The sequence below is a fragment of the Ambystoma mexicanum genome, chromosome 2p (assembly GCF_040938575.1).
Source record: "Ambystoma mexicanum isolate Mex_15411 chromosome 2p, UKY_AmexF1_1, whole genome shotgun sequence".
In the NCBI taxonomy this organism is placed as follows: Eukaryota; Metazoa; Chordata; class Amphibia; order Caudata; family Ambystomatidae; genus Ambystoma; species Ambystoma mexicanum.
The window spans coordinates 921,026,096-921,050,686 of record NC_090923.1 but is presented as its reverse complement, the minus strand read 5'-3'; the positions used below and the strand labels follow the sequence as shown (position 1 = coordinate 921,050,686).

The 24,591-nt window shown below is 45.5% G+C and overlaps 1 protein-coding gene across 1 annotated transcript in view; it reads left to right on the top strand.

Annotated features, from left to right (window-relative positions):
* The window catches only part of DMWD (DM1 locus, WD repeat containing), a 234,136-nt gene that overhangs the window by 51,720 nt on the left and 157,825 nt on the right, over positions 1–24,591 (top strand). The window contains exon 2 of the mRNA XM_069644645.1: positions 18,222–18,404. Coding sequence (XP_069500746.1) covers positions 18,222–18,404 — 183 coding nt within the window. The remainder of the gene's footprint in view (positions 1–18,221; positions 18,405–24,591) is intronic.

Genomic DNA, 24,591 nt, shown 5'->3' with positions numbered 1-24,591 from the left:
ACAACCTGGATTCCTCATCTAGTCAAGAGACTAGGTTTGAGCCGTATTGCATTCTGTTCATTCCTAAAGGGAAACTTGGTGTTTTACTCCCACCTCCAATTACACACCACTGCTATGGGAGTCTATCAAAGATAAGGAATACGTCGGAGGACACAATCCCTTCGAAGAACAAGTTACTTCTTATCTTGTAACGTTCTTTCGATGGGATGTTCCTCCCTCCCATCCATCCCCACAGTAATACTTTCCTTGTGGTTGCAGCTTACACTCCTTCAAGGTCAATAACCAATTCATGTAAAACAACTATTAACGTCAAAACGGAACTGAGCAACGGACGCTGCGCGAGTCTATTTATACGCGTGATGATGTCGGCGCCGATACAGAGGTCGTCGAGGGACGTCGACGCGCAGTGCCCTCTACTGAAAAAAAAAATTCCGAGGCCAGCAAGCTGGGAGATGATCTATCAAAGATAAGGAATACGTCGGAGGAACATCCCATCGAAAGAACGTTACAAGGTGAGAAGTAACTTGTTCTTCTCGAGGGAAAGGCAGACTCTTCCTGGCTCTAGGCCTAGGGGGAGGTGTTCTGCAGGAAGGATCACATGGGGAGGGGACTATGGGGGGGAGCAGGTCGCTTCTGATGGCATATTGTAAAAATCAAAGCTGTTTGAAGAACTGATTTTGAAATTGGGGACTCCAAGTCCCACAACGCCCAAGTTCTGGGATGAAGAAGAGGGCTGCAGAGGCACAAGACTGCAAAGTAAAGCCTATTAGTGGTAAGGACCCACTCCTGAGGGAGACTGGGAGCCATAAAAGGCCCCTTCAGGTGCAGGACATAGAGAAGAGCAGTAGCAGAAGGATGAGTAGTTGTAACACCTCCACGTGGCAGCAGAAGATGGAAGAGAGCAGAGATGCTGGGACCACCGTTATGCATCGAGCAGATGTTGGTCCTGAGAAGGTCTCTGCTGTCTGAGTCCCTGATTGCAGAGGTAGCGCAGCTGGATGCGTTGGAATAATAACTTAATCACCTGACCGAAAGGGTGTGATTGTATGTGGGTTGGATTAAAGGCCAACAACAATAGGGGGCAATAAGTCGAGAAACCAATTGAGACAACTATTGCCAATGTCAAAAGAGAAGTTTAACCAGGCAAATTAAAAAGAACAACCATTGCCAAAGCCAAAAAAGGGGGGGGGAATGAGAATCCCAATGTTTGTAAAACCTATTGCACATATAAAGAAGCTCAGAAGAGGAACTGGCTTAAACCCACATTACCAAAGCCAAAGAGGTCTTAGAGTGAGAGAGAATCATTATCAGCATTTGGTCAAAGCATAAGTGGGAAAACCAGTGGCAGGAAGGCTGCCCTTATAGAAGGCATTCAGAAGGAGTGGGGCATACCCTCCATTGTGTGTGGCACTCGCACGTGTGTATTACCAGTGTGGTTCTCGTTTTTCGTGAAGACATTCTTAAACTTTATGTTGTGGAGCAACAGCGATTGCTAATTTGTTGGAAGCTAACTTTTACCACAGAAGTACTTGCAGTTAGTTTATTTTGGCCTAGCAGGAGGGTACATCAGGCCAGAAGACTTTGTAGTCGTTTATTCTGTTCTGACAGGAGAGTACACTAAAGCAGAGGACTTTGTAGTAATAGACCTGGCAGATAATGGACCAAGTAGAAGTCATTGAAGTACTGTGGTGTGGTTACAGTCTTGAGGAAAAAGTGGCAGAGCCACAACAGTGTTTTTGTGAGCTGTCGCAGAATCATCCAGACACAATAATTCCCGACAAAATAATATAACTGAAGCAAATAGCAAGTTTTGTGTGAATTTCTGCAGATTCATATACAATTGCTGAAACAAGTGTTTTGTGAACTGTTGCAGAATTATACGGACAAAAACAATGTTGATACTAATAAGCTATCGAAGTATTCTTGGTTGATGAGAAGAAGTTACTTTACGTTCTTTGTTTCAAGTGGAAGAAGGAACAACATTGTTGAACTTTTGGTTGAATTCAAGTTGAAACAGAACTCTATTGTGGAACCAAAGGAACTGCATTGGAACTTTATTGCAAGACATGATTTCCTTATCCTTTTGGAATTGTTGAATAGGAAGGGGAATTCACCCGGATTATAAGGAGAGACAGGTACATTTGTTATATTTTGATCTGCCGTATGTTACCTTGTTGACTTGTTGTTTGTACAAGTGTGAGGGACAGAAACTCTTTTTTTAGAGGGTTCCTTTAGTTCATTTTAGGCAAAGAAATCCTTGTCAGGGTAGGCAAAGTGAGGTGTTTATCCAACCTTTTGAGTTGAAAAAATGTCATCTTTTGCAAAATGTTCACAAAGTTGTCCGCCTCACATTTCTGACCCCTCACATTCCCCAGTGGTAGCTCCTGTCTACTGGGTGATGCCTGAAACCCAGGAGCTGTTTTTTGCTCCTGCGCATCACACCTTCATTTTAATTGGCAAGTCCTGTATGTGTGTTTTAGGTAAGAAATGGATGGGCATGATTTCAGTTACAGATACACCTATTATTAATTAATGTTCACATTTTGAGGGGTTTTCACTGATAATGGCACATTCTCTGCTGACCGTGAGACCTGTGAAATAGAATTCACGAGGCTCCCTGCTCTGTGTGACTACTTGCCAAAGGAAAGCCACCCTGGAGGCAAGCAGGGCTGTGTGGGTGGGACAGAACGTCAGGCAGACAAGACACTGCCCAACCCCGGCTAGGGAATTCATTTTTTCAACTTTGCTTTCTGGTAACTTAGAATGTTATGTTAATCTAACTTGTAACCATAAGCATCTTGGCGCGAGGATGTGTTAAGGTAATGGGAGGAAAGGTTTTAACTCCCAAACTGGACTGACATAAACGTTTTGAGGGACCTCTGAAATAAGATGAAGGGCAGCTCATTCCAAAGGGTGCTTGGGGTTATTGAAAAACTACGGCCCCCAAGTCTCGCTCTGCAATATCTAGGGGTCATCAGACGACAAGCCTAGCTGGATCTCAAAGGTTGCTCAGGAAGATAATGCACATATTTCTTCTGAATGAAGTTTGCCCCTTGATGATGGTAGGCGTGATGGACTATACACAGGGATTTAAAGGCAGCCGCCGCAAGCCAATACAAGGCCTGGAGCGCTGGGCTAACGTCAGCTCCAAAAGGTAGTAGTTGCCAGTGGCAACCCGGGCCCCATGTTTTGGAGAAGGTGAAGCTTGTGGATTAATCCACATGGTTGAGCCAGGTAGAGCCATTACAATAGTCAATACGGCTGTTAATCAAAGAAACTACTACCTCCGGCCAAAGAGGGTGCAGAAGAAAAGGCAATGATTTGCGCTGGGCCCTCAAGGTAAAATGACCGATTTTGCATACTGCGCTAATTTGTGAAGCCATCGAAAGAGAGGAAGAAAATGGCGCGCCAAGATTTTTACCTAGAATGTATGCACAAGTGTCTGAAGGGAAAACTAGATTAAAATCTCAGCTTCACTCTTAGTTAAATGTGTGATCCGGGGCAAATGATGTTCTCACTGCGCCTCATCTGCCAAAATTGAGACACTAGGTAAATGGTTTATATTTACGGTGGGGGGTAGCATGGATTTTTGTGTCGTTGGATCAGAGAGGTAGGAACTATATGGATAGGCAAAATGCAATGTGTCGTTGATTTTGTTTTCAATTTGGCTTGTATTTGGCTGTTCGAGCCAAGCCCGACCACGTGGCTGATCCCTACTCATGAAATCTACTCTGGCTCACCAGTCTATTGTCTGACCTCATCTAGATTGGGGATCCTAGAGTCAGGCTTGCATGTTCTTTTAGTGATAGTTGAGGTATGATGAAGCTAGTGTGCAGAGGGCGCCGCTATGGTGGAGTGAATGCGAGGGTGTTCTGAGGGTGAGTGGTCGACTGAGGGGCGGGGGGGATAGAGGGATTAGGTATATCGAGTTAATGTAGTTGTGGGAAGGAAAATTGCGTAGATTGCTCAGAGTGTGGTGTATAGCTGTAGTCTGTGGGCGTTGGTCATGTTAGTGAGGTTAAAAACAATCATGATGAAAACGGGGCGACTACATTGGAGAGTTTTGAAATAGGTTGAAGGGGGCGCTGTCGTGCGCCGACGAAGATGGCCGCCTGAGAGCAGAGCTCTGCAAGCAATAAATACTTAAAACTATATCCTGCGGATTGCTTGAGCCTCTACCAAATAAAAGCATATGCCCTGTACGACGAAAAGCTCCCGCAGCAGTTGAACAAGTTTGGGAAGAAACCGCGTCCCCGATCATCCAGGGCGACAGCAGGTTAGTCTGGCCAGCCCTGGCAACAAGACGCAAGCTGCACGCCAAAACTGGAGGATCCGAACAGACAGACTTACAAAGCGACGCGGTCCCACGCCGGCTGAGTTGAAGCCCCTCACAGCCTACACTTGGTGCTCAGAAGGCCCATAAAGAGAGTACCTGCCACAACAGCACGCATCCATTAGCCCGTCACGTAGCGGGAGTGGCCCCATAATACTTGGACCCCTGCATTGCGGGAAGGGAAATAACAGAAGGAGCCAAGCCTGGGCCATCCAAGAAAGTTAGTGATCACTTGCTAACACAATAACACCCCTCCAAGGGGGGGGGGCACAGTCGCAGACCTGTACCACGCATGCCCAGACCACGGAGGGAGTACACGTGGAAACCCATTATACAAAGACACTGCTGCTACAGCACTACAGAGGGGACCGGTCCCCACAATATGAAGGCCCCTAACACGTGAGAAGGGCGTGAACAACCTAGTGCTCCCACCCAGCACATCCTGCTGTCCGTGCGATTTATACCGTTTTGGGCAAGCTGGCACTATAAACAGACATAAAGATAGCTGGACTGCCGGGGGGTGCCATGACACGTGGTGCAAAGGACAACAAGAAGGGCCCCATGGATGCCTTCACAAACATGAACACCTCGGAGAGATGAGGGGTCCCATCAGAACTCACCATTATCGAGCCAGCCCCACCCAGAAATGAACATGGACTCATACATGGCAGCGCTACAAGGCAGCTTTTCTGCAGTAAACCACAAACTCGACGACATAGGCAGCAACATTGTCTCCATAAGGGCCGGCCTGCAGACAGTGAACGCAAGTGTCATGGAGGCAGAGTCCAGGGTGAGTGTGCTGCAAGACACAGCTGCCACACAGGGCAAAGATATCGAGGACATCAAAAAGAGTCTAAAAGCAGTGTGGGTCAAGTGCAAGGACCTAGAGTCCAGGTTACGCCGGAACAACATCCGGGTGGTGGGCATGCCCGAGAGATCCACAAATGTACCAATGGAACTATTCCTGGAAGAAGCACTATTCACAATGTTCCCGGAGGCGCAATTCTCGCCACAATTCCTCATCGAGAGGGCCCATAGATCACAAGTCCCACTACCCAAACCAGGTGCCCCATCACGCGTTATCACCGCTCGACTGCTGAACTACTGGGATTTGATACTCCATCTAGCACGAGAACAGGGCACCCTTTCTTACAAGTCAACCAGAATCCACATCTACCCTGACTTCTCAAATGGGGTCCAAGCCGCCCGATGCACATATGACCAAGTCAAGAAGGCACTCTGAGAGATGAATATACCCTACGCCATGATGTTCCCAGCGAAGCTCTTAGTACAGCATGCTATTTCACCAAATCCCCCGAGGAGGCCATGACATAAATTGAACAGAACATTCCGGCTCCACTTAACAACGGCTGATGGCTGCTCCAATTTCATCACAGGATTGGCATAGTCTATATATGCTTGGCCCATGAGGGCACCACATCAAGAGGTTCTCCTAATTAGTCATATGATGCAGGTCATGCTAGCTGAAAGAATTGATGCTACCTGTTGTGGCCACACAGTGCCACCGACTGTTTCAGACAAGGAAGTTGCGGTTTGGGTTTACACTGTCCAGTTGGGGGGATGGTGAGGGTGGGAGGGGAGGCAGGCTTGTTGGGGATTGGTTACATGAAAAAACTGACGGTTGGGATAGACACAAAACCTACAGTGCAAGTTCTGGTGATAGACTTTGCATGTTCAGACGTGGGATGGCACTGGCTGGGGTAAACCATACGATTAGGCTCCTAACGTGGAACATTAGAGGCCTGGCCAATCCGATAACAGCATGGAAGATCCTGGCGTACGCCAAAAGACCTAAGATTAATATCCTAATGCTGCAGTAAACGCACGCTACACAAAGGGTAGTGGAGACGTGTGCGCGAGAATGGGGCCCACTGCGAGTGGGCACAGTCTACTCCATGCAATCCAGGGGAGTGCTGACCCTTCTTCACCTACGCGCATTGGGTTTCAACTTGCCAAGTCTATGGTGGACTCGCGGGGGGCGGTACGTTATCTTATGGGGCTCACTAGGCAAACAGGATGTCATATTGGTCAATACATACGGCCCAAATACAGACAAACCTGACTTTTAGCTACACATCATTGACCAGATATCACCACAATGCGACATCAGAGTCATGGGGGTGGAGACCTCAACACCATCCTCAACCCACAAAAAGACAGAACAACTAGGAACCCCAAGGCACACACCACAGCGGCACAGGCAATACTTCAGGGTATGGCTCATCTCCTCCTCACGTATGCGTGGAGAGAACTACACACCAACCTAGAGGAGTATACTTAACACTCTGCGGTGTAATTCAAGCTCACGCATAGACTACTGGCTGTGCGCCTCAGTATATATTCCCCATGTGAAAGAATGTGTCGTCCTCCCACAAACGCTGTCGGACCACTCACTGGTACTGTTGGAATTGGGTTTGGCTGGCCTGGGACGGGGCCCACGCCTATGGCGAATGCCACCGGCATTGCTGCGAGACGGGGCCATTATTGAACCCTTGAGGATAGACATCTCAGAGTCCTTTGACCACAATACGGGATCAGTGGGATCCGTTGCTGTTGTATGGGAATCGTTTAAGGTCTGGCTAAGCGGGTATCTATTGTCCCAGGCACATGGTACATTACATACGCTCAGATCGGAACTACACCACACATAAACTACTCTTCGCTCCCTTGAAAACGCACATTCATTGTCACCGGGACAGGAGACTCTTGCGCCCCTACAAGAACAGTTAGAGAAATATAGAAGTCTTGCAGGCCGGGAAATACTATACTTCACCCGCCCGATGAGGGCCAGGAGATACGGGGAGGGGAATAAGGCAAGTAGGACCCTTGCCAACCTAATTAAAACAGAATGCAACATTAAACCAATAAGTATTGTAGGAGGTGATGGGACAGTTCACACTGAGCCCGTAGAGATTAATAGTTTTCCTAGAATTCTACGCTGAACTATATGCAAACTCAGACCAGGTATCTATAGTGGAGCTAGAGCAATACGTGGAATAGTTTCCACTCCCCAAACTGGAAGACGAGGAAAGAGAACTATTGGGACGCCTCCTGACACTAGACGAAATTGGGCAGGCGATAAAGGACCTGGCGGCGCGGAAGGCCCAACGCTCTCACGGTAGATTTATATAAATGCTACATCAGAACTGGCCCCTAAATTTCTGGAGGTGTGGGAGGAAGCCCTATCAACAGGGTCACTGCCCTTATCCATGCGGGAAGCAGTTATCACAGTCCTGCTCAAACCGAACAAGCCCCCACACGAACCCTCATCCGGCCCCCCCCCCTATCGCTGATAAACACTGACACCTACATTTTTGCTAAAGCGATTGCTAACAGACTATTGCCATATATTAATAAACTGGTGCACCCTGACCAATCTGGATTCATCCCCATGAGATCCACTTCCTGAACCTCCGTAGGTTATTTCCCATAATATCCCAACTTGACCCTAAAGCAAAGGTGATGGCGATCTTGCTAAATGCTGAAAAAGCGTTTGATTCATTTTCCTGGAAGTATATGTGTGCAATGTTGGGATGCATGGGGTTTGGTGCACAATTTATGGGGTTTATACAACTATTATATAAGGACCACAGTGCTAGAATTAGGACAAACCTCACACTATCACCTGGATTCTCACTACACAGGGGAACCCTTCAGGGCTGGCCACTATCTCCCCCTCATATTCACCTTCAGTATAGAGGGAATGGCAGTGTTCATATGTCATAAGCACACATGTTGAGGTATCCGGATCTGCGGCCCTTCCCAATTGATCTCACTCTACGCAGACAATGACCTGGTGTATGTTTGTGACCCTGAAATCAATCTGGGCCCAGTAATGCAAGATGTAAAAGAATTTGCTAAATACTCCGGGTACAAAATCAACCCGGCCAAGTCAGAAATATCCCACTAACACATAGAACAGTGCGCACCATGGCAGATCTTAGTTGGTCTCCATGCTCTACTAGATACCTGGGCATCATAGTGCCCACCGACAGACACACTCTATACTCTGCCAGCTATGAACCATATGTATTGCAACTAGAAACCAAGCTAAAACTATGGAACAAACTCCCGATTTCAATGTACGGCTGCATCGCCTTACTGAAGATGGTAGTACCAAAACTCATATACCTATTCAGTAACATCCCGATATGGCCCGGTAAAGCATTCTTTCTTAGAATACAGAAACTAGCATCCAACTTTGTATGGGCAGGAGGGGCGGTGAGAATGAGTTGGATGAAACTATGAGAAAAATACTATGATGGCAGCTTGGCTGCCCCAGATTTTGAATTATTATTATGCAGCGCAAGCACAGTTTGCAAGGTATTGGTTCCAAAGCACAGAAAGATATGCCCATATACAGGTGAAAAAGTATGCAGCCTATCCAGTAGATATACGCTCCATGATATTCACCAGGTCGGTTGGTAACACTGGGGAGGTGGACCGGTGGCCTGTACGATACGGGCCTGGGCCGGGTCATTTCTCAGGGCAGGATGTTCAGAATCATACAGTGCCCTCTCTCCCCTATGGCATTACCCCGATATTACCCCCACACGTGACACAATGCTGCAAAGAACATGGGACCCCTCAAAGGAACTGACTGTGGGGGACCTGTTCCCGGGTGGTAAGTTCGTAGCATTGGACGAGGTACAAAAAAAATGTGGGCGCAGACTCGCCACAACTCTACAGTACCACAGCCTAAAAGCAGCATGTAGGCACAAGTAGCCCTCATTCCCAGCCGAGCCGGCTCCCCACCTATTAACACTAAACATCATAACTCAGGATAGATTCAGGGGTGGCATATCCACGTTGTATAGTATGACACCAACCCACTCCCCATCCAATAACATGATGAAAATGAAAAAGGGAAAGCGACCTAAATATAACCATATAGGCAAGATATTGTCAACTCTCATCCGTTTCCCTCAACGCAAATCCTGCAATTAGTCCAGTTCAAAATTCTCAATCATTTACACTTCACCCCCAGGAAAATGGCCAAATTCAGTCAGAATAAACCTACGCTCTGCCCAAAATGTAACGCCCCGGACGCCAACTCCATCCACATGTACTGGGACTGCCCAGTCATCCATCAATTCTGGGTGGAGGTGGCCACCACTCTTGTCAACATACTAGATACCAATATTCCTGCCACCCCACAGAAATATTTACTCTGGGATATAGGGAAAGCATCCACCAAGACTCGCAGGCTATTCACTGTGGCTGGGGGGTAGCTAAATGTAATATCCTCAAACTGGAAATCGCGTAAGGAACCAGTGGTCCAGGCATGGATTACAGACTTGATGTATATAAATGAATGTGAGGAGAACTTTTATCTCATACGTTGGGCCTGCTAGTATAACTAAAGACATATGGGAGCCATTCCGCCGCTATCTAGCAAACAAACATGATGAACCCCTGTCATTGACAGGATACAATGCAATTGATGTATGCCAATGATACAAGTTAAATAGCTGTCCTGTATACACTTCTATTTCACTCTGTATGTAATGAATAAGATTTGATTTAATATGTTGTAACGGTCAGCGAAAAATCTGAAAAGAAAAGATTAAGGGTGCTTTGTGGGAAGTAAGTTAGCTGAACTATGGAATGGGTAGAACTGCTAAATTCGACAGAGATGTGAGCAAAAATAGGGTGTGAAGTCAGATGTGGGAAATGGGGCCACAGATGCATCTTCTTTATTAATCATCAGACCAATTCCACCCCCTTTCTTGGCTAGTCAAGGGGAGTGGCAGAATATAGCCGAGTCAGTGGTCCGCATCAGGGCCGGTGCAAGCATTTTTGCCACCATGGGCAAAAGATAATTTTGCTGCCCCCACTGCTAACCCCATGTGTTTGGATTATACAATTCCCCTCATCCCAGGTGTGCCCTCACCACTACACATGTATTTCCCACTAAACATGTATTTCCCACCATGATCACAGGCAGTTTCACCATCATGTTTTAGACCTTTTTCATCACAAGGAAATATTAAATCACTCTGTCTTACACACAATATATAATATACAGGCTCACTTGGAGACTATGACCAGATTAGGGAAGATTAGCAATACAAATAGGCAGAATCATGAACATCTATGATATCGGTAGATTTGAAAATGATGACCCTCAGACATCCCTGTTCATACTTACCCTGCTAATCCTACAGAGGCAGTTTTTTTGTGCTGTTGTGATCCACTTCAATTACATACAGTAGATGTCTATTTAAAGGCTATCTCGCCACCAATGCCACTGGCCCTTTGCGAGCACCCCCAATTTGGAGTGAAACTACCACTGGCTTTGCTTGCTGTAGCTCTGCCTCTTCCTGCATAGATTACACCCCCACTAAAGAGTGTCAGAAACCACTGTTTGAATCACTAAAAGTGAGCGGTTGTTAGTCGGTGCCAGTAACTTTTCTACCACCTCCACTAGTTCTGGTTGGTGGTAGCTGTGGAGTTATCACTGATCCCCAGCCTAATGTCTCCTCCCGTGTGGCCAGGGGGAGGTAGCCGCTACTTGATCCTGACCCTGGGGGTGGGGTGGTATTCCGATAGTGGATCACATGGGAGGAGACGGCTGTCAGGGAGAAGTGGTGACTCCAACAGGAGGGGCACAGTGTCCTTCCCTTTCCTCTGAAGAAGACCCTTTAACTCCAGATTTTCTGATGACATGCTGTCATTATACAGAACCATTCAGTTGTAAAACCCTGAATCCCTCTTTTGTAAAACTTCCTAGTCAAATACTATTCAACCTTCATGTGGACAAATACCCCCAAAACACATTTAACATCTACTGTTTATGATGGTTGTCATTTAAACACAGGTGTCTAACAATAGAACTTACAAAGTTTTAAAATTCCTTTGTACTCCCAAGTGCCAGAAAGCCTCAAGTACTGAAACGAAGAAGAGGAGTAAGGAGTCAATGTGGGATGAAAGGAACCTGACAACTAGACTGCACATTAAATTAATGTGCAGTCTGGTTGTCCGGTTCACAATCAGCTGTGAAAGTCACCTGCAAATGAGGAGAGGAGAGCTGCAGAGAACGCAAAGTGGGAAGTGAACCTGAAGGCAGAGGCAGATTCACAGAGACAAGCCATACAGGAAGAAGGAAATGATTATAGGCAACCGTCTGGAGGCGTATCCTACAGAGGAGCGGAACTGCGGTAAAGCCACAGGAGGTGCCCTGGAGGCCCCGCTAGATGTAAGACAGCCGCCACAAGACCGGAGGAGACTCGGTTCTGCAGGGTTGTCTTGGTTCCATCGGCGAGAAGGTGGAAAGCCGATGGCGAAACTGACATGGGAAACCTGTCCAACGAGAAAACTTCTCCTAAGCTGCATGTTACACCAGTGAGTCGACCCAGAGGATTTGCGGGCCCCAGGACGTGCCAACACAATTATGAACATTGGGTAATTGCTTTGGATGTTGATCAGGTAAAGTTAAAGAGCAAAAGTGGTACAAATCTCCTTCTATGAGATCAATTTGGGGAAACTCGGGACACGCATTGCCAAAAGTCCAGAGATATTAAGAAAGAAGTTGATAGACAGAACTTGAACAACCCCAGATATATGGGATGTCAATATGGGGGAAGTTGGAAAAAGTAATATCTGAAGTCAACGAGGTTTAAACCGTGAAGAAGGTACAACTGTGTTATACTTGAAAGGAAAGTGGACATTGTAGAATGACCTGGTGAAAGAAGCACACAGGCAGTGAACCCTTTTTGGAAAACGATACCTGGCAGGAAAAGTACACCATGGAATCTGCAAGAGCCAAAAGGGGTATGTTCCCGGCAGGAGAGTATACCAGGAAATCTGTATTGGATTAGCTGTGTGAAAGAGAAACTTTGTCTCATCAGGCAGTTGTTGAAATGTAAACATTTTGCCATCCTTAAAAATAGAAAATACTTCCTTTTTGCTATACTTCAACCAGTGTTGTGAAAAAAAAAATATTTGTTTTGCCATCTTGTGGAAAGGATTATGTGAAAGAGACATTTTCGTTACCTTTATGAGAGCATTGTTGGAACAGAACATTTTGAACACTTTTTCTGAAACCGTTCAGGAGAAGTGAACCAGCCCGTGGACACAAGGATTGTTTTGTTGGAATTACACACTTGGATTTGTACACACTAATGTTGAATTGGAAATAGACATTTACCTTGTACCTTTTTGATTGTGTCGGTTAGTGTGAGGGTCGGATATATTTTGGACACAAGATCAGCTTGCTTTAGTTTTGGTTGCATAGATAGGGATATTTTAGCATAGGGAGCGATGGGCCTTTACCCAAACCCCTTTTTCTTTTAATAAAAATGACAAATGTTGAGAACATTACAACTTTGTGTCCGCCTCTCTTTACTGACTCCTCGCATATCCCCCCCACATCCTCTTTCCAGGTATCAAGGGTGGCAGAGAAATACCCATTACTTGACTGTATTCACAGGAGGGAATTTCTCTGGCGTATCACTGATGGAGAGAACAGGAATGAGCCAGCCCCGCCAACCCAAGCAGGTGGTACACTACCCAAACACCATCTGGTGCTTCAGTGATTCCACCTGGTGGACATTCTTTAATCAGACTGGTGACTGCCAGTGGGCTGCTATTAGGACCCAATACTAAAATGGGACCATATCTTGGCCTCGTGGACAGGCCGCCGGTAAATGTGGTGAAAGCTCTTCTTCCACCTGGTCTTCCTAATCAGGACTTTAGTGTGCTGCACAGCTGGTAGTTTTAACCCATGTTACTGGCTCAATAATGTGCCTAATTTCTCACAAAGTGACAAAAAAGGTCCTTCTGCTACTACTGAGTTTGCTGCATAAAATCATTAATTGTGTTTCATGGATGCGGGCCACACCACTTTCTTATTTCACTAAGCAGGCACAGTACTGGCGTAAACAATACAAACTTTATTAACGTACAGAAAAAACTCATGCTGCAGCACTTGGAACCTCCCTGACATATAGAAAAGGTACAGTATGGGTGTCGGTGCAAGTGACCCTGACGCAAAGAACAGGAGCCGTGTAGGGAGCAGCACAGGAAGCTTCCATGACACACTGAACAGGTGCATCATGGTCAGCAACACTGCAAGATATTATCGCACACCAAACGAGTACAGCATGTAAAGCAGCAGATCCAAATTCCCTTGCAGTAACCCATAAGTGACAGTCTAGGCAACAGTGCTCCAAAGTTTCCAAAACTACATGCTTTCCTCACAAATAAGGCACATGCACTACATATGTGGATGGGACCAGCACAGGCTTCCCACAAACAGGATTCCTTTGTTGAATCCTCCAGTTTCTTTGATCCCTTCCAGTCTGGTTTCTTCCCTGGTTGGTGCACAGAGTGTGTGCTGGTCTCTGTTGTGGATGACCTGGTGCGTTTCTCTGATCAGGGTGGAGTGGGAGCTCTGATTTTATTAGATCTATCGGCTGCCTTCGACACTCCATCCTGATTGCTTGCCATGCCGGGGGCGGGGGATAACTGGACGGGTATTATCCTGGTTTCAAGCTTTTTCTGGTTGATCGTACACAAACTCTTTCTCTCCCCCTTTTTTGTTCGGTTTCTGTTTTTGTCTTGCTGGATCCCCCAGGGATCGGCCTTGTCCCCCACCTTGTTCAGTGTTTACAAACAGCCTCTGGTTGAGCTCATCCACTCTCACTGCCACCGATGCTACGGCTATGCTGATGATACTCCGATTATTCTGCGGCTTGACCTATCTCAACCTCATCCAGCATCTCAGCTACGCAGGTGCTTGGAGGACGTGGGTTGTTGGATGGGCTGTAATTGGCTTACATTGAGCAGGGACAACACTGAGGTCCTAGTGGTAGGCCCTCTTCTGCTTCTTCTCTTTGGTCTCTCTCCTTTTGGCCTTCTTCCCTTGGGTCCTTTCCAATTCCAGTTTCTGTAGTGATGGATCTGGGAGTCAAACTCTCCTCCTCCATGTCCTTGGAGACTCAGGTGGCTGCTGTATGCCAGTCTGGGCACTACAAGCTTAGAGTTCTGTGTAGGGTATTGGGATTCCTCCCGGCGCAGTTTCATGCTCCAGTGGTTGCTGCACTGGTGCTTAGTGTACTAGACTATTGTAATTCCTTGTATTTGGCCCAGCTGCTCCATTTAGTTCATCGCCTCCAAGAGTTGCAAAATGCGGCAGCCAGACTGGTGGTTCGCACTCCTTACCATGTCTATTTCTCCTGCATCACGGCAGTTGCACTGGCTCTCTGTTGCCCAGAGGGTCCAGTTTAAATCCAGGTGCATTGTGCACTGGGCTTTTTATGGCCATGGGGCCGAGTATTTGCAGTACAGATTTTGCCCTTACATTCCCAATTGTCCACTTTGCTCTTCAGAACGGATCATGGTTCCTGTGATCAAAATTTACTGAGCAGGGCTGTTAGAGGTGCTGTCTCTGTGAAATGACCCAGTGTGTGCAGGTTTAATGCAAGCTTCCCTCGCAGCATGTGCAGGGTCAGTGCAAGTCCCATACATGTGGGTAGTGGCACCGCATGACAGTGTAAGTTTCCCGGACAAGTTGGCCGAGCAACTGATTGCAGGGACCTGTGCACCCTTAACTCAAATTGTTACATTTATGGTACACACGGGATCAATGCTAGCTTCCCTCACAAACTGGTGCAAGTACAGTATGTGCAAGGCCATTGCAAGTTTTCCTCCTAAACTAGTACGGGTGCAGCATGGTTAGAGGCAGTGCAAGCTCACTCAACAGACAACTTGAGCAGTGACAGTGCAAGTTTCACTTGTACAGTATGAGCTCAGTCTGTCAAAGGAGATCGGAGGGGACAGTTGCAGTGCGGCTTGGTTGGTGCATATGTGACCTTTTGTAGCACATGTGCACTAGGTAAAGTGGCTACAACCCTGTTTTTAAGTAACATCAATTTGAAGGGTCAGACCTTTTTTGCATCAGCAAGTTGCTAGTATGAACTTTTAAAATGTTCAGTTTGTTTAATGTTGATCAGCATTTTAACATTAAAAGGTCCACATACAACTTTGACAGGGTGGTATGCAGTTACCCTCAACGTGCACATTTTTACAGCCATCCTGCTTATCTTGCATGTTTGACCTACACTGAATATAATTTGGCATAGACTGCAAGACTTGACAAGAACATTGCTTGGAAAGTTAGCACAGAAAATTTAAATTGATTGGCCATCTTTGATAAATTTCCAAGAAATGTTGGATAATGCTTGCAGCATCTCAATACACCGAGATACAAAGAGCATGTGTTCTCTTTTGGGGAACAGGGACAGTGCGCCAGGTATTTTGAGGTGTCATCAGGTGTTCATCAAGGTTGTGTTCTGGCCCCAGTTTTATTCACTTTATATATTGATGGTTTATGTACTGAAGTGCAGATTTTCCTCGGGTCTGCAATAAGACGTTCCCACTTCTAGCATACGCTGACGACAATGTCATTATTGCCCGAACACCCAGTGGCCTCCAGAAGCTTATTAATGTTTACTCCGATTTTATGATTAGCCTAGATCTGAAAATAAATACGGCCAAATTAGCAGTCATGGCATGTACCTCTGGAAAGGTAAAAAAGCCAAAGATGCATGCCATGTTTAATTTAATGGTTCCTTAATTCCACGAGTAACCAAATTTAATTACCTGGTTGTTTGTTTTACTGACAACTGGAAGGGTACGGCTCACATACACAGACGGGGCACTAAGTAGAGTCAGGCTTTGGGGAGTGTATTACGTTTTATGAAGATGTGTCAAGGGCAACGGTTGGGTATGATCTTGGAAGTTTATTGCGCACAGACAAAGGCATTCACGAATTATGGGGCATCCCTGGTTTTGAAAACGTATTGGTAATTAAAATCAATGAAAATCGATTTCTTAAACTGCTGGGATTAACATGCTCGGCCCTGAATCACGCACTACACATGACGCTCGGTGCAAATCATATCAGCGATGACTGGTATGTGGCCCCAATTATGCACTGGCTTGGTATTTGGTCCAACGGCAGGGCTTCAGTAACTCGAGGAATAATTAGAGCTCTGATGTCCTGTGCTTATTGGAGCAAGACCCTGTGGCTAAGGTTTATCTGTGATCCCTTTAACCAGGTGAGTGCGCAGAATCTTTTGTGCCCTGTGAGTTTGCTGACCATGGGGGAGAGCAAGTTTTAGAAAAGTAATTTTTTGTAATGTTATTAAAGTAAGACGAGAATCAATAGGGTTGGTGTTGGCGTCCAATAGGAAGCATGCTATCATAACAAAACTTGACTCCCTGCAACCATACCTGACATTTAGTAATGTAGATCTCTGGACCCTGACAAGAGCATGTTTTAATGTATTGTTGTTGAGAGCAACAACTATGAATTGGTGGGCCTATATGAGAATTCAACTTGCAACTTTTTTTGTTTTGTTTTTTTGTCTTTGTTACAAGGAAATCCTAAAACAGACAATTGTCCCATTACTGAATCGGGCACAATTCGCTCAATGCCGCCCGGCCGTGTCTTTATATTGCATGCTGAATCATGTTCTGTAGCTTGGCACTTTCTTGTATACTTGAGGAGGGCTGGAATACAAGAAGGCACATTGTTGGAGCTCTGTCGTAAATGTAATATATCGGTGATTACCTTGTAATGTGATAAGCTTCCTTGTTTAGTCATGCTGCTTTTAGATTTTCAGATCTGTTTTTAATTTATTGCTGTTATTAATGTAAATTGTAATGGTATGTATCAGTTTATGGATTTTTTTTATTCGAATAAACTAATTTTGATGATGACAAAGAATGTAAACTTCCAAATAGCGTTTTGCCCAAAATAAAGTCTATTTATGAAGTACTTTTAAAGCTGCATGAATAAATATGCATTACTTCCACCTGAGGGCAAATGCTGTAGCAAATCAATTGTGTTATTAGTACTCGAAATCAGACCTCCCAGCCTTGCCTAAAAAGTGCTAATGAAATTGTTTCAGAGCAAATGCTGCAAGCAGTACACCTTGCCCTTGCACGAGGCCCCTACACCCAACACCATCTCACTCCTGTTCCTACCTGTAAAGGTGTATTTCGCCTGTCCCATGAAGTTCCATGAGGATTCTACCACGAATCTTGACTTGCCCTTGGGAGTGCCCTCGTTCTGCCTCTTGTTTTACTGACACGCCTCTGTGCTTTTATTTGAGCCAGACCATGTACTGTGCTATCTCTGCGATGTTAGAGAATCCTAGAAATAAGAGCATTACAATTTGCATTGAGGCACCCTATGATTTCAGGACATTATGCAACTACTATAACTCCATATTGTTTTACATCTCTTTTGTACTTCATGAAAGCAGAGAGAAAAACCTGCTCTAAACAATTCCGGCAGAGTGAGCAGTGACCAAAATACAATAAGCAGGGTCAGCAGCGACCAAAACAGACACTCTACAGCTCAGGGTGTCCTTAATAATGCTAGACTTTTATGTAGTTAACTGTGGGCGAGGTGAGGAAGCGTGGATAATGCTTGTGACCTGGCTGTCCTAAAATATTTGGGTCATTGATCCGCAACCCTGGCTAAATTTGTGCTGTCCAGGGCTTGTGCACATGGGAATGGTGTAATCTGCCCAGAGGTGTTGATTCCATGGGCGGGAGGCAGAAGCCATACGTGAATATAAGCAATGCAGTTTTTCCATTATCCACAGTAATCCATCTTGGTCATCATATTTGTGTAATGCCCAAATAAAATACTCAATTTAATTCCACGTATTTTAGATCATCTTGCGTGTTCCGTGTTCATACTCTTCTCACCTCTGGTGCCTATGATCAGTTCCTACCAGATTCTGAGATCTACAATTTGTTTCTGTAAAGTACATTTTATTCTGTGATGTTGAATGAAATGCATTTTATTTTTTTTCATTCTGAAGACTTTCACTCTCCTGCTCTTTTGCAGGCCATTGATCTCAATAAACCCATTGATAAGCGGATCTATAAAGGCACACAACCCACCTGCCATGACTTCAACCAGTTCAATGCTTCAGCAGAGAGCATCTCACTGTTGGTGGGCTTCTCTGCTGGACAGGTGCAATACTTGGATCTGGTCAAAAAGGAAACCAGCAAGCTTTTCAACGAAGAGGTAAGTGTTTGTGTGTTTGTGTATAACTTTTTTCTAGCTCCAAAGGAGTGTTCACCCAGTACCAGTACTCCTATCATTAGCAAATATACTTCAACAGTCTATTCGAAAAAGCCATTTGTTCAGTGTTTGATTTAGTTCCATCCATGTTGCCCAACAAGCTGTCCTCTGGACAGGCCGCCAAATTAAATCACAAGTCTACGACTACTCTGAAAACCCATTTATGTAATTAAAATATGCCATGAATGCATTTTATCAATCCAAACGATGAAAGGCTGATTTGACCTCCAACAGGGCTCAATCCTGTGAGAACGTCTAATTACGGATATACATAGGATAGCCTGAGAACATCTTGAGCTCCTCATGCACCCGGACTTTGCATATATATTTTGCAATACAGCAAACCCCACTCTTCTATCTCCCTGTTGCACAGTTTCTCATATTCCGCACCATATTTTCCTAAGCATTTATTTTCTTATTTTAAATCCTGCCGTTTGCCGGGCATTTCATCCTAAGCAGATTTAGGTCCCGCTGTGCCTGGAAAGGACTCAAAGCACCTTAACTCAGACAGAATGTATGCGCTTTCAGATCGTTCCGGTGGGGAGCTGGCGCAGTATAATAAAAACCAATACAATATATCACTGCACAAGGAGGACTAACATTGAGTAAATTCACTGGTTTGCAATCCATGTATTGAAGAAACTGCTCCTTCTCCATGACATAAGAACTGTTACTTGGCGCTCTTGTGTAACCAGCATGAAAAGAGCAAACTGAGGGAGGGAAAGTTAGAAATATGAATGAAATAATCGGATCATGTCATTATTACACCCTTCCTCAAAGTTGCATTGGAATCTGCTTTCACCCTAAAGGCAAGTTTACAATGGCTATGGCGAAGATCAGTGTCCCCGCAGCCACAAAAGACAGATGCATGTGATTTCGAAAAATATTTTACCCAATGGAGATTTCAATGACTACATTTTACTGAATGAATGTTTCTTTTTATACTTTTGCCCCCTTCCGCCCTCCCACCCCTAACTTATACCCTTACCCCACACCCCACCTATTATGCATTACACATATACCACTTCACGTACCATTTTCGGTGAAATAAATTCAGTGAAATCTACTGTAACGACAAAACACTGGTCCAAAGCACTTTATAAGCAATGGAGACCAAGATAAAAAGTAGGGAAAATAAATAAACCAAGAAAGAACATGAGCCTAATCATCAGACACTACGCCAGAAATACAGGACCCACTATATTGGCGCCATGGCAGGCAAGGACCCAGACTTTTCTCAGGAGGCAATCTGTTATGTTAGTCAAAATTCCAGAATAGTCCAGCAAGTCCCAACGCTAGACGGGAAGGAAAACAGCGACCACAGATAGAAGGATGGAACCAGGGCAGAGTTGAGCACTCTCGCAGACAAAAAAAGCCCTCCATAGCCTGCTGAACTGGGACAAACAAACACAGGTGTTGCAGCACTTACCCAGGGTAACTTATTGAAAGGAAAAACAATGAGCTGCATCGGCTCAATACACAGTAGGACTTCATAGCCCTAAGAACCAGTCGGGATCCAAGCGAGAGAAATTCAGACAAAGTGAAATTCATGTCCCATGGAGTACGTTATGAAAGTCAGCAGGAGCCAAGGAGTTTGTCTGATTCAAGCACTTCATTTAGTCCATATCCCACAGTTGCTTCTTTAGGCTCAGACTCTGGTAGCCTCACACACAGGTCTGGGCATTTTATTTTTCCAGCCATTAGAGCTAACATGTATATTGCAGTGAGAACTGTACATGCAGCTGGCCTCACTAGGCCGCAATCCCATGACCCGAGGCTCCACCATTGCTTCACTGAACTACATGTCTTTCAAAAAGTATTGTTGTGCAATGTATAATAATAGCACTGTTTAGTTCCAGTGCCTATTTAGTTCTACTGATAAGATAACTGAACTTGTGTTGTGTGCTCTATTTGTATGAGAGCATTCTCGTTTCACTGATTGGTGTCATTGAAGATATAATTGATGTATCATACAGCATATAATGATTAAAGGTGTTTTATGCTGGCAAGATGGCTCAGCAGGTTATGCGGTCGCTTCTGTGATCTGTGTGTGATCTGCAAGTCGTAGGTTCGAATCTCAGTAAGGCCAACTCTGCCTTTCATCCTTTAGAGATCGATAAATGGGTACTGTGAGACAGGCATGCTATCAAGAGATGACACAGACAACAAATGTAACAGTTTCAAAACCTTTATTAAAATGTGGATCGGTGTAATGCCTAACTTGCTCTATTACTATGGTGGGAATTGCCCTACCTAAAGAAATCGATGTCCAAAGATCTAAAACAAAAGTCTGTCTGTGTCAAAACCTATGCTTGCCCTCACATTTAATACTTCAATGTAGTGTAGGGATGTGTCGGCTCAATATAGTGTTCAAAGTAAAAGTTTGGAGCAATCTCTAGCTCCCTCTCAAATTCAGAATACAGTTCCAAAGGATAATGTTAATTAAAGACTTGACTCCCTTCCTCCCAAGTCTAGAGTCCAGGTTCACAACCCAGAAACGTTCCACTGAACAATGTCTTTAAGGAACCCAGGGTTCCTTCCCCAAGCCTCTAGTTAAAGTTCACATGGTTGCAGTTAGTTCAAAGGAGCCCTTCCCCAAACTTCCAGCCTTCCTCTGGATGGACTGGACCGTTTAGATGGGCTGGCTTCCAGCCTTATTTCACACAAAACAAATGCAATTGTTCAAAGTAGCTTCGGGTTCCCTTTCCAAGCTTCCAACCTTCTTCTTGAAAAGCGTGAATTTCTTCCCCTGGTCTAGGCGCAGTTAACGGGTCGCACAGCCCACCCATTACAGGTCACGCAACCTGTTTGGCTCGCCCTACATTCAGCCACCTCAGTTTCCTTCAGGCTCATAAATTCACAATAATTCATATAATGGTAGGATATTGGTGATTTAGTAACTTTTTGGCTTTTCTGTTCCTTTAATATTGTTCCTTGGTTGTTTACAAAAGCCTTCACTGTGCGGGATTAGTTTAAGAACGTTAAAGGAGCGTTTTCAGCATGTTGCTCTCACTTCACTAGCTCCCCTCGACTGAACGTTTACTCTATTAGCATTCTGTTTATCAGCAACATTGTTTCTTTTAGTATTATGGCATTCAGAACTTCAAGCCTTTTCAATTGTTTCATCTGCGACTTTCGAAAACCTGCCGGCTGCACACGACCACTCCGCTACAATGTAATACCCTTAATTGTCTTTGCTTTTATACATGTGCCGAGTTTCAATACAGTTCTGTGAAACTCACTGGCTGCCGTGTTCACTTCTCTGTTCAACAGCTTCTTGATACTTGGTTAGGGTCTTACCGCCTGCCCCTCCGATACCCCTGGAGGACGGTTCCTCCCAGGATAAAGAGCACTCGTTAAGCACTGAAAAGGGGTCCCCCACTCTTCATGGCTCCCTTCCTTGTCGCGCTCCGACTCCTTGGAGACATGGCTCCCTCGCCATGCATCAACACTCCACCTGGCAATGTCCCTCCTTCTTCCTCCTTGGTCTCTCTTTATATATACCTGTGCCCCTTCAAGGGCTTTCAGGTGTGCACCACTTTCCTTATTTGTTTGACTCCAATCAGGCCAATTATTGAAACTTGCCTGACCTTTAGATCTGCGACACGAAGGCTCCCTCTTCTTCGTCCGAGTACTATAATGGTACTTTCGAATGGATTGTGTCTTCCCACGTATTCCTTATCTTTGATATTTCCTAATATCCAGCTTGCTGCTTCGGAAAGAAAATTAGAGGGCGTTGTGCGTCGAAGCCTGGTCGAGTGGTTGTCCCTCTGAGGCCTCCGTCTTGACGTCAATGTCATCACAGGTATAAGTAGCTCTCATAGCGCCTGTTGCTCAGTTACGTTTTTCCACGCTTCACAGCTTTGGTAACGTAACGCTTGGTTCCATGTATTCTTCGAATTTATAGAGTTTCCTGAGAACATTCACAAGTTTCGATGGCTTCCTCATCGGCTCCGTCGACTGCTCATCCGGTTTTAAAACGTTCTGCGACTGTGGTGCTAAAATGTCCATGACGGACCCGCACAGGATCTACCTGTGGTGTCTAGGGGCAGAACACCCGTGTTCAGAGTGCGATGAATGCATGTCGATGACGGCCAAATCCTTGAGGGAGCGCAGAGGGAAGTTGGAGAGAGGTAGGCTTCTAAAATCTATTACCCCATCCATACGTAAATCTTCTGACGAGTCGAGGCCTTATTCGCCCCGTCATAGAAAACATAAACGTTCCCGTTCCCAGTCGCGAAGTGGGTTGCATCATTTCTCGTCTTCGAGGCATGGCAAAAAGAGGCGCCATAGATCGTCGTCCACTTCATCATCCAGTTCAACCGAAAGGGTTGTTTGTCCCTCAAAACATAGTACCCCAGCCCAATGGGAGGAATCCAGAATGAGAATGATGAAGGTGTTTGAGATCGCAGCCTTGTCCCCCCTCAAAAACACCTAGAGGCGATACCCCAGACAAGACACCTGGGAAGCACAGAAGTGCTGTGGAAACTCCTCGAACGATCTATTCCTTCGAGTCGAGAGAAAGCCTCAGTGACTCAAAAGAAATCGTCCTCATTGACGCCGAAAGAAACCCACACAGCAAGTCCGAAGAGTGCGTCATTGACGCCCTCTGTGCCAAAATCAAAGGAAAAACTATTGACGCCTCGAGCGTCAACCTCCTCGACGCGTATACGACAATTGCCTCAACGTTATCGTCTAAGACCTCAACGTTTGTGTCGATGTCATCAACGACTCCGGGGAAAACTTTGAAGCCGTCGACAGTTTTTTCAAAGCAGTCAATGTCCACATCTCCGATTTCAACACTGTCAACTCTCATTATGTGCCGCCGCCTTCTTTTGAGAGGATTTATACTTGTCAACCTCATGCAGAGTATTTTAAAACTCTTTCCTCAATTTATGAGGATGCTGAACACTCATCTGACGAGGAAAGACCATTTGTCTAGAGTATGGGACACCTTCTGTTCCAGAGGAACTCTTATCAGAAGAGTCTCGGATAAAGAACCTACAGGACTCACTACATGAGGCAAGTGGGATTGAGACTTCCCCTGAAGTTGAATTTTCTAAAGAAGATCCAGGGGATCAGGCTGAAGGTAACTCTAGACAACTCATGACTAGAGTAATGGAATACATGGGATGGTACAGGCCCACCCCTGTTTTTGAACAGGATGACTTAACGGACATACTGGATAAAGGACCAAAGGAAGACCCTATTGTCCCATTTCATAGGGCTCGGCAGAGGAGGGTAGCTTCCTTCTGGGAACACCTGAGGTTGTCCCAGCAGTGAATAAGAGGCTAACAGCCAAATACAGAGCTTCATCATCTGACCCTCCTGTACCTTTCAAAACATCCCACACCAGAAAGCCTGGTAGTACAGGCAGCTATCTCTTCAGGCAAACAAAATACCTATCCCACAATACCACAAGACAGGGATGACAAACAATACGATGCCATGGCCAAGAAGGTTTTCTTGGCCAGAAGTATTGCGTTAAAGTCTGCTAATGCGACGTACACGCTGGCAAGGTTTACCCACACCCTTTTGGACTGTATTTCGATGGCGGCTGACCACATCCCCGAAGGGGAGGAACAAGACGGTTTCTAGAACACTGTCAAGGATAGGAAGGATGCTATGTGCGAATCCGGCCAGACTGGTCTCGACTCTTATCAGCAGAGCCATGGCAGCTAGTACAGTGATCCTCAGATTTGCGTGGTTGCGGAAGTCAGGATTTTCCCCCGACGTACAATCCAGACTTCTCAACATGCACTTTGATGGCACACATCTATTTGGGAATAAAGCTGATGAGACTTTCGAGAAGCTGCAAACTTCCAAGGCGGCGGCCAAATCCCTTGTAGCTGCAATAAGGCAAACTCCAAACCGCCTCACAGGTGCTCCCTGGAGGGGTAGGTTCTTTTGCTATTATTGCACATTCGGAAGAGGCAGAGGACAGCCAGCTCAAAGAGGTCAAAGACGATTCCCCTGTGGTGGACGGGGTAGAGGTGCTAAGACAGCAACAGCAGGGGCTGCTTTACCCTCCGCGTCGGCCGCTGCAAAACCTCTCTGAGGTCTTACATCACAAGACGGCAGTAGGAGGCAGGTTATCACAGCATCTGATAGAATGGCAGGCTATTACTTC